At 39.7% G+C, this 17,513-nt stretch overlaps 2 protein-coding genes across 4 annotated transcripts in view; one reads left to right on the top strand and one right to left on the bottom strand.

The window, feature by feature from the left end:
• The window catches only part of LOC149979040 (NLR family CARD domain-containing protein 3-like), a 418,685-nt gene that overhangs the window by 45,680 nt on the left and 355,492 nt on the right, over window positions 1-17,513 (bottom strand). The window lies entirely within an intron of this gene.
• The window catches only part of LOC118938470 (NLR family CARD domain-containing protein 3), a 133,092-nt gene continuing 118,288 nt past the window's right edge, over window positions 2,710-17,513 (top strand). The window contains exons 1-6 of one of the 3 annotated variants that reach the window (XM_090197860.1): window positions 2,710-2,827; window positions 3,620-3,718; window positions 13,730-13,840; window positions 15,608-15,724; window positions 15,978-16,062; window positions 16,192-16,420. In XM_090197860.1, the coding sequence (XP_090053986.1) occupies window positions 3,636-3,718; window positions 13,730-13,840; window positions 15,608-15,724; window positions 15,978-16,062; window positions 16,192-16,420 (625 nt within the window). In that variant the 5' untranslated portion in view covers window positions 2,710-2,827; window positions 3,620-3,635. Of the gene's footprint in view, window positions 2,976-3,619; window positions 3,719-13,729; window positions 13,841-15,607; window positions 15,725-15,977; window positions 16,063-16,191; window positions 16,421-17,513 lie in introns of all 3 variants that reach the window. The other 2 variants (XM_090197861.1, XM_090197862.1) reach the window with 2 other exon arrangements.

The raw sequence follows: 17,513 nt of genomic DNA, 5'->3' as shown, positions 1-17,513 counted from the left end.
GGGTTAGGGTTGGTTTAGAGTTAGGGTTAGGTTAGTGTTGGGTTGGGTTGAAGCCAGCATGTGGATGGACTTGAGAATACGGTTTAGGATATATAGTTAATTCTCTGACTGTATTGACCCAGTTGAATCCCATTTCTGGTCCTGTAAACAGAAACAGAACAACATACATGGAAATGAGTTCAACACGTTTGAATGTATTTTTACTTTCTATGTTTCTTTATTTCTATGTTCTGGGTTAGGGTTCTCAATCAGGGACAGCTGTCTATCATTGTCTCTGATTGGGAACCATACTTAGGTATCCCTTTTCCCTCCTTTCAGTGTGGGAAGTTAACTCTGTTAGTGGCTCTTTGCCCTGATTGGGAACCATACTTAGGCAGCCCTTTTCCCTCCTTTCAGTGTTGGAAGTTAACTTTGTTAGTGGCTCTTTGGCCTGTAAGCTTCACGGTTGTTTTTTTTTATAGAGCTCTGGTCAAAGTAGTGCAATACTATTCCCCATAATGCACCACACAGCCCTATGGGCCCTGGTCAAAGTAGTGCACTACAGTATGTAGGGAATAGGGTGTTATAGAGCTCTGGTCAAAGTAGTGCACTATGTAGGCAATAGGGTGTTATAGAGCTCTGGTCAAAGTAGTGCACTATGTAGGAAATGGGGTGCAATAGGGCTCTGTTCAAAGTAGTGTACTACAGTATGTAGGCAATAGGGTGTTATAGAGCTCTAGTCCAAGTAGTGCACTACAGTATGTAGGGAATAGGGTGTTATAGAGCTCTGGTCAAAGTAGTGTACTACAGTACGTAGGGAATAGGGTGTTATAGAGCTCTGGTCAAAGTAGTGCACTATGTAGGGAATAGGGTGTTATAGAGCTCTGGTCAAAGTAGTGCACTATGTAGGGAATAGGGTGTTATAGAGCTCTGGTCAAAGTAGTGCACTACTATTCCCCATAATGCACCACACAGTATGTAGGGAATAGGGTGCCACTTTGGGACAGAAACTCAGACTTGAATCACTGGTGCTGGAGACTGCTAGTTGTTCATACGGTGTTGTTTTTAATGATTAACCTTGAAATGCAGTGGTCTGAATCAGGGTCACACAGTGTTGTTATTAATGATTAACCTTGAAATGCAGTGGTTTGAATCAGGGTCACACAGTGTTGTTATTAATGATTAACCTTGAAACGCAGTGGTCTGAATCAGGGTCACACAGTATTGTTATTAATGATTAACCTAATCTACTTTGAGACAAAGATATCACCTCAAACACATGGTTATGGGCTTAAAGAAAGAAGACACCTGTACCATGTCAGATATGGAGTTGAAATGGATTCCATTTTGGGTTTTTTTCATCCCAATATTACACTTTATATAAATCACAGATGACTGAAATATAACAAAACCATTTGGCCGAGAAACACCGGATTTTCAGCCTTAAAAAACAATTCATGTTTATTAATTATAGAAAATATGAATAACATTCCACCATGAGGTCACTAGGTAATAATGATACAATATGAATAACATTCCACCATGAGGTCACTAGGTAATAATGATACAATATGAATAACATTCCACCATGAGGTCACTAGGTAATAATGATACAACATGAATAACATTCCACCATGAGGTCACTAGGTAATAATGATACAATATGAATAACATTCCACCATGAGGTCACTAGGTAATAATGATACAATATGAATAACATTCCACCATGAGGTCACTAGGTAATGATGATACAATATGAATAACATTCCACCATGAGGTCACTAGGTAATAATGATACAATATGAATAACATTCCACCATGAGGTCACTAGGTAATAATGATACAATATGAATAACATTCCACCATGAGGTCACTAGGTAATAATGATACAATGTGAATAACATTCCACCATGAGGTCACTAGGTAATAATGATACAATATGAATAACATTCCACCATGAGGTCACTAGGTAATAATGATACAATATGAATAACATTCCACCATGAGGTCACTAGGTAATAATGATACAATATGAATAACATTCCACCATGAGGTCACTAGGTAATAATGATACAATATGAATAACATTCCACCATGAGGTCACTAGGTAATAATGATACAATATGAATAACATTCCACCATGAGGTCACTAGGTAATAATGGTACAATATGAATAACATTCCACCATGAGGTCACTAGGTAATAATGGTACAATATGAATAACATTCCACCATGAGGTCACTAGGTAATAATGATACAATATGAATAACATTCCACCATGAGGTCACTAGGTAATAATGATACAATATGAATAACATTCCACCATGAGGTCACTAGGTAATAATGATACAATATGAATAACATTCCACCATGAGGTCACTAGGTAATAATGATACAATATGAATAACATTCCACCATGAGGTCACTAGGTAATAATGATACAATATGAATAACATTCCACCATGAGGTCACTAGGTAATGATGATACAATATGAATAACATTCCACCATGAGGTCACTAGGTAATAATGGTACAATATGAATAACATTCCACCATGAGGTCACTAGGTAATCTGACTGCAGGAAAGCAGTAGCTACACAGCGATGTTATTGTAAACCCAAGGCTTTTCTGGTAAACAGGTTAAACTGGGTTTCTGATGATGCTGACATGGGGTCAGAGCCACTAAACTTTAACAGAAATGATGGAGTCCTAAATTAATCAGTAACAAAAATTACACAAAGTTTCCTGACATTGGGGAGGTGAATAAACCGTTCCCAAGGTTTCATTCTCAACACAAAGGAAACTCTCACTGACTTGACATTTTCTGGTTTTGAATTCAGGCTGCAAGGTAAGAATCCTACCAGGGATTATTCATGTAGGATGTTGGTAGAAAGTTGCAGATACAGAGCCACTTGTCATCAGGAAGGTGATCTCTCAACACAACGGAAAATATCTCAATGACTTGACATGTTCTGGTTGTGAATTCAGGCTACAAGGTAAGACTCTTCCCAGGGATTATTGTAAAGTGTGAAGAGAAATTAATTGTATGGTGTTATTTTAGTGTAGTGAATGACAGTAAAACACTCAGATGTAACAGTCCATTTCACCTGGGACAGCTACGTGACAGTTCAATCATACAAAATGGCGGTAACTGGGTGTAGTCAAGTCACATTATAACATGTTGTTCATATAGCTAACTGGGTGTAGTCAAGTCACATTATAACATGTTGTTCATATAGCTAACTGGGTGTAGTCAAGTCACATTATAACATGTTGTTCATATAGCTAACTGGGTGTAGTCAAGTCACATTATAACATGTTGTTCATATAGCTAACTGGGTGTAGTCAAGTCACATTATAACATGTTGTTCATATAGCTAACTGGGTGTAGTCAAGTCACATTATAACATGTTGTTCATATAGCTAACTGGGTGTAGTCAAGTCACATTATAACATGTTGTTCATATAGCTAACTGGGTGTAGTCAAGTCACATTATAACATGTTGTTCATATAGCTAACTGGGCGTAGGCAATGAAATGAAAAAACATATTGTTCATATATTCATATATTGTGGATATTTTACAATTTGTATATTTTTTCATGTATTATAGTTCAATGACATGTTGGATCTCTGTTTAGGGGTCATTGCTCGAAAATGAGTCTCTCTGGGGAGAGAGAGGAGGGCAGCCAATTCTCTAAAATGAGTCTCTCTGCGGAACATGACACCAAAGCTAAGAGGTGAGAGTACAATTTTGTTTAGGAATTTATGAAGAGTTTATATCCAAAACGCTATATCCATAATTTTTCACATTTGTGTTTTTTCATCAGAAATTAAGTCTTCTGGGTACCTTCATGTGTAAAATATTACTGTTCTAAGATTAATAGATTTTAGTGTCTGATATTTTCTCCTAAACGTCAACTGAGCGGTGCAGAGACACCATTCAAATGTGTGCAGACTCATTACATCTTCAGCTGGAAACACTAAGTGATGTTGTCCGTCTGTGACCAAGAGAAAGTGGTCTTAGTTCAATTCTATGAAATTATTTAGTATTTATTTTCATTTTGGGGACTGAACATCACAGCGAATATTGTTACATCACAGTGAATATTGTTACATCACAGCGAATATTGTTACATCACAGTGAATATTGTTACATCACAGTGAATATTGTTACATCACAGTGAATATTGTTACATCACAGCGAATATTGTTACATCACAGTGAATATTGTTACATCACAGTGAATATTGTTACATCACAGCAAGATGAAACTAATATTGTTACATCACAGCGAATATTGTTACATCACAGCGAATATTGTTACATCACAGTGAATATTGTTACATCACAGTGAATATTGTTACATCACAGCAAGATGAAACTAATATTGTTACATCACAGCGAATATTGTTACATCACAGCAAGATGAAACTAATATTGTTACATCACAGCAAGATGAAACTAATATTGTTACATCACAGCGGATATTGTTACATCACAGCGAATATTGTTACATCACAGCGAATATTGTTACATCACAGCGAATATTGTTACATCACAGTGAATATTGTTACATCACAGCGAATATTGTTACATCACAGTGAATATTGTTACATCACAGTGAATATTGTTACATCACAGTGAATATTGTTACATCACAGTGAATATTGTTACATCACAGCGAATATTGTTACATCACAGTGAATATTGTTACATCACAGCGAATATTGTTACATCACAGCGAATATTGTTACATCACAGTGAATATTGTTACATCACAGCGAATATTGTTACATCACAGTGAATATTGTTACATCACAGTGAATATTGTTACATCACAGTGAATATTGTTACATCACAGTGAATATTGTTACATCACAGTGAATATTGTTACATCACAGTGAATATTGTTACATCACAGTGAATATTGTTACATCACAGCGAATATTGTTACATCACAGTGAATATTGTTACATCACAGTGAATATTGTTACATCACAGCGAATATTGTTACATCACAGTGAATATTGTTACATCACAGTGAATATTGTTACATCACAGCGAATATTGTTACATCACAGCGAATATTGTTACATCACAGCGAATATTGTTACATCACAGTGAATATTGTTACATCACAGTGAATATTGTTACATCACAGTGAATATTGTTACATCACAGCGAATATTGTTACATCACAGTGAATATTGTTACATCACAGCAAGATGAAACTAATATTGTTAAATTCTCTAGATTCTCAAGTTTAATTTGATCTATAGAGCCCCACAGTGGAGGTGTCATAATACCCATAACACCTAGCGCTCAAACAGGGAAATGGTTCCAATAGTTTTATAGAGCCCCACAGTGGAGGTGTCATAATACCCATAAAACCTAGTGGTCAAACAGGGAAATGTTTCCAATAGTTTATAGAGCCCCACAGTGGAGGTGTTATAGTACCCATAACACCTAGCGGTCAAACAGGGAAATGGTTCCAATAGTTTTATAGAGCCACAGTGGAGGTGTCATAATACCCATAACACCTAGCGCTCAAACAGGGAAATGGTTCCAATAGTTTTATAGAGCCCCACAGTGGAGGTGTTATAATACCCATAACACCTAGCGGTCAAACAGGGAAATGGTTCCAATAGTTTTATAGAGCCCCACAGTGGAGGTGTCATAATACCCATAACACCTAGCGGTCAAACAGGGAAATGTTCCAATAGTTTTATAGAGCCCCACAGTGGAGGTGTCATAGTACCCATAACACCTAGCGGTCAAACAGGGAAATGGTTCCAATAGTTTTATAGAGCCCCACAGTGGAGGTGTCATAGTACCCATAACACCTAGAGGTCAAACAGGGAAATGGTTCCAATAGTTTTATAGAGCCCCACAGTGGAGGTGTCATAGTACCCATAACACCTAGAGGTCAAACAGGGAAATGGTTCCAATAGTTTTATAGAGCCCCACAGTGGAGGTGTCGTAATACCCATAACACCTAGCGGTCAAACAGGGAAATGGTTCCAATAGTTTTATAGAGCCCCACAGTGGAGGTGTCATAATACCCATAACACCTAGCGGTCAAACAGGGAAATGGTTCCAATAGTTTTATAGAGCCCCACAGTGGAGGTGTTATAATACCCATAACACCTAGCGGTCAAACAGGGAAATGGTTCCAATAGTTTTATAGAGCCCCACAGTGGAGGTGTTATAATACCCATAACACCTAGCGGTCAAACAGGGAAATGGTTCCAATAGTTTTATAGAGCCCCACAGTGGAGGTGTTATAATACCCATAACACCTAGAGGTCAAACAGGGAAATTGTTCCAATAGTTTTTCCACCATACATTTTTCCCATAGGGAATTGTAGAAACACTTCAAATAAGGGCTGTGTAGGGAGGGGCGGCCATTCTTGTGGGCAAATTTTGTCATCAAACTTTGTCATCAAAGTCTGGCCTTCTCTGGATTTATGGTGCTTTCAAGACAACTTGGAGCTCTGAAAAAAGCAACATTGATCTTCAGGTCGGAGCTCTAGAAAAGGCCAGAGTCCCCGACTTAGAATTTATAGTTGGATGACGATTCAAGACCTATTTTCTCAAATGTTGTATAATGTTTATGTCCAATGGCCGATAAGCACTTATATGTTCTATCTACAATTTCTCTTCATATGACAAGGATTGAAAAGGATTTGCCAGTAGGTTGTCGAGTTGGTTCATGATGATGGCTTCTAGCCTGCTAGCTAAGAGTTTGAAACTATGATGCTGATATGATCAGTCCAATCAATGCTACTGTAGATATAACATGATGCTGATATGATCAGTCCAATCAATGCTACTGTAGATATAACATGATGCTGATATGATCAGTCCAATCAAAGCTACTGTAGATATAACATGATGCTGATATGATCAGTCCAATCAAAGCTACTGTAGATATAACATGATGCTGATATGATCAGTCCAATCAAAGCTACTGTAGATATAACATGATGTTGATATGATCAGTCCAATCAAAGCTACTGTAGATATAACATGATGTTGATATGATCAGTCCAATCAAAGCTACTGTAAATATAACATGATGTTGATATGATCAGTCCAATCAAAGCTACTGTAGATATAACATGATGTTGATATGATCAGTCCAATCAAAGCCACGGTAGATATAACATGATGTTGATATGATCAGTCCAATCAAAGCCACGGTAGATATAACGTGATGTTCATTTTATCTGTGGCCAATGACCTTGAGCCTTTTGGATGGACACTTCTAATGTAACTCTATGGCAGCATCCAATGGGCTTGAATTTTAGAGATCTCCCTGTAGATTTTGAGGTGACATAGTGTCTCCATGAGTGACAGAACACAGAGCCAATCATGACGCAACTATTTACTTATTATTATTTTTTGACTGAATAACAGGTGGGGCTCTGCACCTGAATAACAGGTTGCCTCTGTTCCAAAGCAGGAACCACAGACTGGCTGCATGTTCTAATATCCAGATACCTGCTGGTACCTCTTAGGACAGCTGACGAGGCTATTATCCAGACACCTGCTGGTACCTCCTAACTGGTTAGGACAGCTGATGAGGCTATTATCCAGATACCTGCTGGTACCTCTTAGGACAGCCGATGAGGCTATTATCCAGATACCTGCTGGTACCTCTTAACTGGTTCTGACAGCTGATGAGGCTATTATCCAGATACCTGCTGGTACCTCTTAACTGGTTAGGACAGCTGATGAGGCTATTATCCAGATACCTGCTGGTACCTCTTAGGACAGCTGATGAGGCTATTATCCAGATACCTGCTGGTACCTCTTAGGACAGCTGATGAGGCTATTATCCAGATACCTGCTGGTACCTCTTAACTGGTTCTGACAGCTGATGAGGCTATTATCCAGATACCTGCTGGTACCTCTTAACTGGTTAGGACAGCTGATGAGGCTATTATCCAGATACCTGCTGGTACCTCTTAGGACAGCTGATGAGGCAATTATCCAGATACCTGCTGGTGCCTCTTAGGACAGCTGATGAGGCTATTATCCAGATACCTGCTGGTGCCTCTTAGGACAGCTGATGAGGCTATTATCCAGATACCTGCTGGTACCTCTTAGGACAGCTGATGAGGCTATTATCCAGATACCTGCTGGTACCTCTTAGGACAGCTGATGAGGCTATTATCCAGATACCTGCTGGTACCTCTTAACTGGTTCTGACAGCTGATGAGGCTATTATCCAGATACCTGCTGGTACCTCTTAACTGGTTAGGACAGCTGATGAGGCTATTATCCAGATACCTGCTGGTACCTCTTAGGACAGCTGATGAGGCTACTATCCAGATACCTGCTGGTACCTCTTAACTGGTTCTGACAGCTCATGAGGTGTCCTACCCGCCATTTTTTTAAAGACAAGACAAAGCTCATTGCCTTCTTCATTCATGCAGAGACGGGCAGCCTGAAGGTCTCCTCATTGATTTAGCTGGAAAGGGGAGAAATTGTGTTTTACATTGGTATTCATATTACAGTTGACCTTGAAATATTAGGTTTTAGTGATAACCCCTCTGTGTCCAAGGACAAAACTTTTAAATATTATTTTCATGTGCCTCAAGTAGGGTGGACACATTCAATATTTAACAATGTTTTTTTCTGATGAAAACTAGTTCATTGCAACCGCCTTGGAGCCCAGTTTCATAATATTACCTTATTTGCCTAGCTATGAAGTAATCGCGCAGAGTGGGCTGAGGTGATCTTGGGGAATAACGATGGAGTTCGCGACAGTGTTGAGATGCCGAAGTTTATTGTTCAGACGAACGACCTGCTAGATAGCCAAGCTAGTCAGTACAGCTAGGTAAGCTAGCTAGCTACTCTACCAGCAGCATCCTAGTTGTCCTAGCTAGTCGGTACAGCTAGGTAAGCTAGCTAGCTACTCTACCAGCAGCATCCTAATTGTCCTAGCTAGTTGGTACAGCTCGGTAAGCTAGCTAGCTACTCTACCAGCAGCATCCTAGTTACCATAGCTACCACTACATCATCACTGGCTGTCTGCATTTCTTGTGGACCGATGGAGCTCCCCGGTTGTTTCTTCCACCTGTTAATTCCCGGTGAGGCTTCTCCCTCTCTCGTTGACGGATGCTGGCTACCTCTGTCCGGTTCTCCTCTCTTCACTAGATGGACGGAAACTTTGGTGTTTAACCCGTCTGTGTCCAAGGGCCGAACTTTTGAACGTTATTTTTGTGGCGCCTCAAGGGTTTAATTGTTTGTAAAAACTTAGTGGTCTCCATTTTGCCGGGTTTTTTACTTTGTAGTGGAAATTTCCTCTATTTACCAAATCATGAGAGCAAACCACACACAAGTCAGAGTTAGTTATCACAAAGTCCATCTTTAATTATATGAGCTCTATCACAACCCTGTGACTCTCAGATCAATTCAGTGTCTATCAATGAATTCTCTGAGAGTCCCTTACACATTGCAGCTGAGATCCTTTAATATCAAAAGACACACATAGCCAGACAGCATAGGCATCATTTATCGTTCAGCTTTGTCTCCTAAACTATGTTATTTTCTCTAACTCAGAACCATAAACCAATCCTCCATATCAACAGGCATATATCAAATCCATCCTATCATGACAAGATCACAGAGACACACTGACAGACATTGTGGAGCCAAGAGATACACGCTTGACCTCTCCCCTCTCTCCGGCCCAAGCAACTTAGCCTGACATAGAACAAATACTGCAACCCCGCCACAGTATTATACAAAAATAACATTCTGATGAGAAGTAACTTACAAACATATGATGAATATAAAACATCTTACCTATGTTACCAACCAATTCTGATTATTCCCCAATACTTTCAGAAAGTATTCACACCCCTTGACTTTTTACACATTTTGTTGTGTTAAATCCTGAATTTAAATGGATTAATTCAGATGTTTTGGGGTCACTGGCCTACACACAACACCCCATAATGTCAAAGTGGAATTATGTTTTAAGAATTCTTTACAAAATGTATTTAAAATGAAAAGTGATTATATTTCTGGTATGAGTCCCAATCAGAGGCAGCTGTTTATCGTTGTCTCTGATTGGGGATTATATTTAGCCAGCCATTTTTCCCTTTGTGCTTTGTGGGATCTTGACTATGTATAGTTGCCTGTGAGCATTATTATAGCTTCACGTTTTGTTTTGCATTTATTGTTTTCTTTGAGTTTCACCTCATAATAAAGAGGATGGAACCATACCACACTGCATCTTGGTCCACTCATTATAAAGATCGTGACAGTAGATCCCACCAACAACGGACCAAGCAGCGGGCCCAGGAGGAAAGCCAGGAGTGGAGGACATCCTGGACATGGGACGAGATTATGGCAGGAAGCCTGCCATGGAAGCAGGCGGAGGCAGCGAGGGAAGGACAGCGACGATGCCAGTGTTCGCGGCCACAACTCAAGCCCAAAAGACAGCCCCAAATTTTTTACTTTGGGGGGGCGGCACACGGAGTGGCCGGCGACGCTAAGGGGTGAGTCAGAGACCGAGGAGGAATATTGGGACAGATTGAGCGAGGAGTGGGTGGCGAAAGTTGAGGGGAGTGAACCAGAGACTGTCAGTGAGTTGAGGGAGAATGTGGAGGAGAAATGAGAGTTATTGAATTGGTGGAGGATGCACAACATTTGCCCTAAGGAGCGTGTTATCTATTTAAAGCCACCTGAGTCAGCTCTCCATACTCATCCTGAGAAATGTGTTAAAGTTCCGGTACAATTGATGCCGGCTATATCACCAGGTCTCCAGTACACCTTCCCAGCCCAGTACGTCCTGTGCCTCTTCCTCGTACTCACCGTGTGAAGAGTGTCATCGTTCCGGTACAGTTGATGCTGGCTATACGCACCAGGTCTCCAGTACACCTTCCCAGCCCAGTACGTCCTGTGCCTCCTCCTCGTACTCACCGTGTGAAGAGTGTCATCGTTCCGGTACAGTTGATGCTGGCTATACGCACCAGGTCTCCAGTACACCTTCCCAGCCCAGTACGTCCTTTGCCAACTCCTCGTTCTACGCACCGTGTCTCCAGTGCGCCTCTACAGCCCGGTACGGTACGTTCTGTTCCTGTTCCTCACACTCTCCCTCAAGTGTGCCTTCTCAGTTAGGTACGTCCTGTACCTGCTCATCCTGAGGTGTGCGTCACCAGCCTGGGGCCACCTGTACCGACCCACGCATCAGGCCTCCAGTGCGCTCCACAGTCCAGAGCTTCCGGCGACAGTTCCCGGTCCGGAGCCTCTGGCGACGATCCACGCACCAGAGCCGCCATTGAAGATGACGCATCCACGAGCGGAGTGGGTACTTCGCCCCGCACCGGAGCCGCCCCTGAAGGTAGATGCCCACCCGGACCCTCCCCTATTGAGTCAGATTTTGCGGTCGGAATCCGCACCTTTGGGGGGGGGGGGGGGGGGAGTACTGTCACACCCTGACCATTGAGAGCTTTTTATTCTCTATGTTCGTCAGGTCGGGGTGTGACTAGGGTGGGTCATCTAGGTGATTATATTTCTATGTTGGCCTGGTATGGTTCCCAATCAGAGGCGGATATACCACGTGATTCGATCTTCTGCGTATAAAGTAATTTGGAAGGGCAAAAAAATATATGAGAACACAATCAGCTGTTCTCCGGGTGGTGTTAGATTACGAGTGTTTCAATTGTAACGTTAATACTATTACATACTGGTGTCATATTCCTGTTTTGAATAATTGTTTTTAAATATTTTAATATTCATGTCACACGTGAATCATTTGTACAGTTCTTTACTAAAAATGCAGTTATTTGTTACATTTGACTGAACGACTGATTACTCTGAGAGTGAGACAGATATATATTATTACTGTATAAAACCTAGCAGTACTACTGATTTCTCTGAGAGTGAGACAGATATATATTATTACTGTATAAAACCTAGCAGTACTACTGATTCCTCTGAGAGTCAGGCAGATATATATTATTACTGTGTAAAACCTAGCAGTACTACTGATTTCTCTGAGAGTCAGGCAGATATATATTATTACTGTGTAAAACCTAGCAGTACTACTGATTCCTCTGAGAGTGAGACAGATATATATTATTACTGTATAAAACCTAGCAGTACTACTGATTTCTCTGAGAGTCAGGCAGATATATATTATTACTGTGTAAAACCTAGCAGTACTACTGATTTCTCTGAGAGTCAGGCAGATATATATTATTACTGTGTAAAACCTAGCAGTACTACTGATTTCACTGAGAGTGAGGCAGATATATATTATTACTGTGTAAAACCTAGCAGTACTACTGATTTCACTGAGAGTGAGGCAGATATATATTATTACTGTGTAAAACCTAGCAGTACTACTGATTTCTCTGAGAGTGAGGCAGATATATATTATTACTGTGTAAAACCTAGCAGTACTACTGATTTCTCTGAGAGTGAGACAGATATATAGTATTACTGTGTAAAACCTAGCAGTACTACTGATTTCTCTGAGAGTGAGGCAGATATATATTATTACTGTGTAAAACCTAGCAGTTCTACTGATTTCTCTGAGAGTGAGGCAGATATATATTATTACTGTTTATATAAATTATTACTGTGTAAAACCTAGCAGTTCTACTGATTTCTCTGAGAGTGAGGCAGATATATATTATTACTGTATAAAACCTAGAAGTACTACTGATTTCTCTGAGAGTGAGGCAGATATATATTATTACTGTGTAAAACCTAGCAGTACTACTGATTTCTCTGAGAGTGAGGCAGATATATATTATTACTGTGTAAAACCTAGCAGTACTACTGATTTCTCTGAGAGTGAGGTAGATATATATTATTACTGTGTAAAACCTAGCAGTACTACTGATTTCTCTGAGAGTGAGGCAGATATATATTATTACTGTGTAAAACCTAGCAGTACTACTGATTCCTCTGAGAGTGAGACAGATATATATTATTACTGTGTAAAACCTAGCAGTACTCCTGATTTCTCTGAGAGTGAGGCAGATATATATTATTACTGTGTAAAACCTAGCAGTACTACTGATTTCACTGAGAGTGAGACAGATATATATTATTACTGTGTAAAACCTAGCAGTACTCCTGATTTCTCTGAGAGTGAGGCAGATATGTAGCATTTAAGAAAAAAGCATGATTATTTGTCTCTCTGAAATGAAACCATCAAACAATATATATATATATATATATATATATATATATATATATATATAATACATGTCTCTCATTGAACAACCCCATGCCGTGATTAGATAGTGAAAAAACACCAATCTTTTTCATAATTTCTCTAAACAATAAAAGCTAATTGACCAACTTTTCTGAAAATAGATATATAGTGTTTTGGAATGAAACCCTTCAATTGCTTAGTTCATTCCCAACATTTCCTATGTTGTATTTTAATAAAAATATATGTCATAAAATGCGGAACCCCTGCAAAATGCACCAGGCTGGAAACCACTGATCTTAAGCCTTTAGGATCTTCAGGAATGCACTGTGGGGACACTGTGGGGGCACTGTGGGGGCACTGTGGGGTCACTGTGGGGGCACTGTGGGGGCACTGAGGGGACACTGTGGGGACACTGTGGGGGCACTGTGGGGACAGACATACATTTCTTGGCATGTTTTATTAACTACATATGTTGTCTCTGACCTGGTATCAGTGACATGACATCATCATCTTTAGTCTAGATTAGACTAGAGACTGAAGGTCTGTTTCTGTTGTGTTGAAGCCCATTCCATCAGGAGAGACCAGACTCACCCAGCTGTCTGTCCATGAAGAGTGACGGGTCTATGGACGTTTTCTATGATTGCGAAGATGGAGACTTTTCTGCATTTACAGGGTAAGTAGTACTCATGGTACATACCAGGTATCTATAGTATATACCAGGTATGTATTCACAGAGAGACAGCAGTCTGTCCATGAAGACTCCACTCTATGATACTGCCAATTACATGCAACAAGGGAGACATTTCTTCAATACAGAGTAAATACTCCTGGTTTATACCAGGTATCTAGGCACAGAGTAAATACTCCTGGTATATACCAGGTATCTAGGCACAGAGTAAATACTCCTGGTATATAACAGGTATGTAATCACAGAGTAAATACTCCTGGTATATACCAGGTATCTAATCACAGAGTAAATACTCCTGGTATATACCAGGTATCTAACCACAGAGTAAATACTCCTGGTATGTACCAGGTATCTAACCACAGAGTAAATACTCCTGGTATATACCAGGTATCTAACCACAGAGTAAATACTCCTGGTATATACCAGGTATCTAGGCACAGAGTAAATACTCCTGGTATATACCAGGTATCTAGGCACAGAGTAAATACTCCTGGTATATACCAGGTATCTAACCACAGAGTAAATACTCCTGGTATATACCAGGTATCTAGGCACAGAGTAAATACTCCTGGTATATACCAGGTATCTAGGCACAGAGTAAATACTCCTGGTATATACCAGGTATCTAATTACAGAGTAAATACTCCTGGTATGTACCAGGTATCTAACCACAGAGTAAATACTCCTGTTATATACCAGGTATCTAACCACAGAGTAAATACTACTGGTATATACCAGGTATCTAACCACAGGGTAAATACTCCTGGTATATACCAGGTATCTAACCACAGAGTCAATACTCCTGGTATATACCAGGTATCTAATTGCAGAGTAAATACTCCTGGTATATACCAGGTATCTAACCACAGAGTAAATACTCCTGGTATATACCATGTATCTAAACACAGAGTAAATACTCCTGGTATATACCAGTTATCTAGGCACAGAGTAAATACTCCTGGTATATACCAGGTATCTAGGCACAGAGTAAATACTCCTGGTATATACCAGGTATCTAACACAGAGTAAATACTCCTGGTTTATACCATGTATCTAATCACAGAGTAAATACTCCTGGTATATACCAGGTATCTAACCACAGAGTAAATACTCCTGGTAAATACCAGGTATCTAATCACAGAGTAAATACTCCTGGTATATACCATTTATCTAACCACAGAGTAAATAGTCCTGGTATATACCAGGTATCTAACACAGAGTAAAAGAGTAAAATCACAGAATAAAATCACATGATAAAAAAAATACTGTTAATATCTGATATTGCAAGCCTTTCGGTGGGAATGACTTCAACACTCGCGTCGCTAAATACATTTCGTTATTAAAAATGACACACTGCTCTCGCGCGCCAACGAGCGTCTAGAAGTCAGTTCTATTTGTGACACAGTTCGCGCTGCATCTCCTCATTGGTTTATAGAAGCAGGTACCCACGTGCCATCTCCTCATTGGTTTATAGAAGCAGGTACCCACGTGTCATCTCCTCATTGGTTTATAGAAGCAGGTACCCACGTGCCATCTCCTCATTGGTTTATAGAAGCAGGTACCCAGGTGCCATCTCCTCATTTAGCAAAAAAACATAACTTAACATAAACATAACTTCTTTAAACAATAAAAGCTCATTTACGAACATTTCTGAATACGAATATATAGCTTTTTGGAATGAAACTCTTCTTATGTTTCCCCATCTGAGCTCAGAGTAGATGAGATGTAATGTTTGTCTCTGTTGTGTTGAAGACCAATCAAGCAGGAGAGACCAGCCTCCCCTGTTCCCAGCTGTGTGTCCATGAAGAGTGACTGGTCTATGAGTCAACCTATACAGTTTAGAGAGGGAGATTTTTCTACTGAACAAAGGTAAGAAGAACTCATGGGTCCTGGTCAGTGAGTTAAACAACACTGTCTCTAGTCATTTCTCCTCTCACATTTTCCCATTTATTGTTGTTGTTTTCATAATCCATAGGCTAATCATTTTGTCAATTTTCATAGTCCTAAAACAATATTAAACAAACACAACATTCCCTCCCTGTGTGTGTGTGTGTGTGTGTGTGTGTGTGTGTGTGTGTGTGTGTGTGTGTGTGTGTGTATATGTCTCATGTTTTGTCCACAGAAACCAACAGGAGAGATCAGAGTCAGAGATTCTCAGTGGTCAGTCTTCCCACAGTCATCAAACAGACCTGGCCTCCATATTCAGTGTATGTGGTCCTGTTATGTACATTTGTTTTTGTTTACCTCAAGAAAAGTTGACCTGTCAATCATTCATTAATGTGTTAATGAGAAAGCATTTATTCTCTTGCTTAACTCATTTACTTTATTTATTTCAGATGCTTGAAGATAATATTATGACATTTGTGAAGAACGAGCTGAAGAGGTTCAAGAGGATTCTTAGTCCAGAACTCCCAGAAGGCTTTGAGAGTCAGAAGCAGGATAAGGAAGTGGTGGATGCTGAAGATGAGAAGCTGGAGAGCAGTGCCAGAGAGGGGGCTCTGAAGATCACACTGCACATCCTGAGGAAAATGAACCAGGGGGACCTTGCTGACACACTGGAGAAATGTAAGAGCTGTCTGCCTCATGTTGAATGATGTTTTATAACATTTAAAAGCTGTAGCTGTGTAACTCAATGATATTGTAGCAGCCTTAACTAGAGGTCGACCGATTATGATTTTTCAATGCAGATACCGATATGATATAAAAAAATACAAAATAAATGTATTTTTAATAATGACAATTACAACTTACTGAATGAACACTTATTTTAACTTAATACATCAATAAAATCAATTTATCCTCAAATAAATAATGAAACATCTTCAATTTGGTTTAAATAATGCAAAAACAAAGTGTTGGAGAAGAAAGTAAAAGTGCAATATGTGCCATGTAAGAAAGATAACTTTTAAGTTCCTTGCTCAGAACATGAGAACATATGAAAGCTGGTGGTTCCTTTTAACATGAGTCTTCAATATTCCCAGGTAAGAAGTTTTAGGTTGTAGTTATTATAGGAATTATAGGACTATTTCTCTCTATACCATTTGTATTTCATTAACCTTTGACTATTGGATGTTCTTATAGGCACTTTAGTATTGCCAGTGTAACAGTATAGCTTCCGTCCCTCTCCTCGCTCCTCCCTGGGCTCGAACCAGGAACACAACGACAACAGCCACCCCCGAAGCAGCGTTTCCCATGCAGAGCAAGGGAAACAACCACTCCAAGGCTCAAAGCGAGTGACGTTTGAAACGCTATTAGCGTGCACTAACTAGCTAGCCATTTCACTTCGGTTACACCAGCCTCATCTCGGGAGTTGATCTCGGGAGTTGCTGCCAACACACTGCCAACACACTGACTCAACTCCAGCCACTTTAATAATGGGAATTGATGGGAAATGATGTAAAATATATCACTAGCCACTTTAAACAATGCTACCTAATATAATGTTTACATACCCTACATTATTCATCTCATATGTATACGTATATACTGTACTCTATATCATCTACTGCATCTTTATGTAATACATGTATCACTAGCCATTTTAACTATGCCACTTTGTTTACATACTCATCTCATATGTATATACTGTACTCGATACCATCTACTGTATCTTGCCTATGCTGCTCTGTACCATCACTCATTCATATATCTTTATGTA

The sequence above is a fragment of the Oncorhynchus mykiss genome, chromosome 13 (assembly GCF_057628025.1).
Source record: "Oncorhynchus mykiss isolate SJ-2025 chromosome 13, ASM5762802v1, whole genome shotgun sequence".
Lineage (NCBI taxonomy): Eukaryota > Metazoa > Chordata > Actinopteri > Salmoniformes > Salmonidae > Oncorhynchus > Oncorhynchus mykiss.
This window is presented reverse-complemented; position numbering and strand designations above follow the sequence as displayed.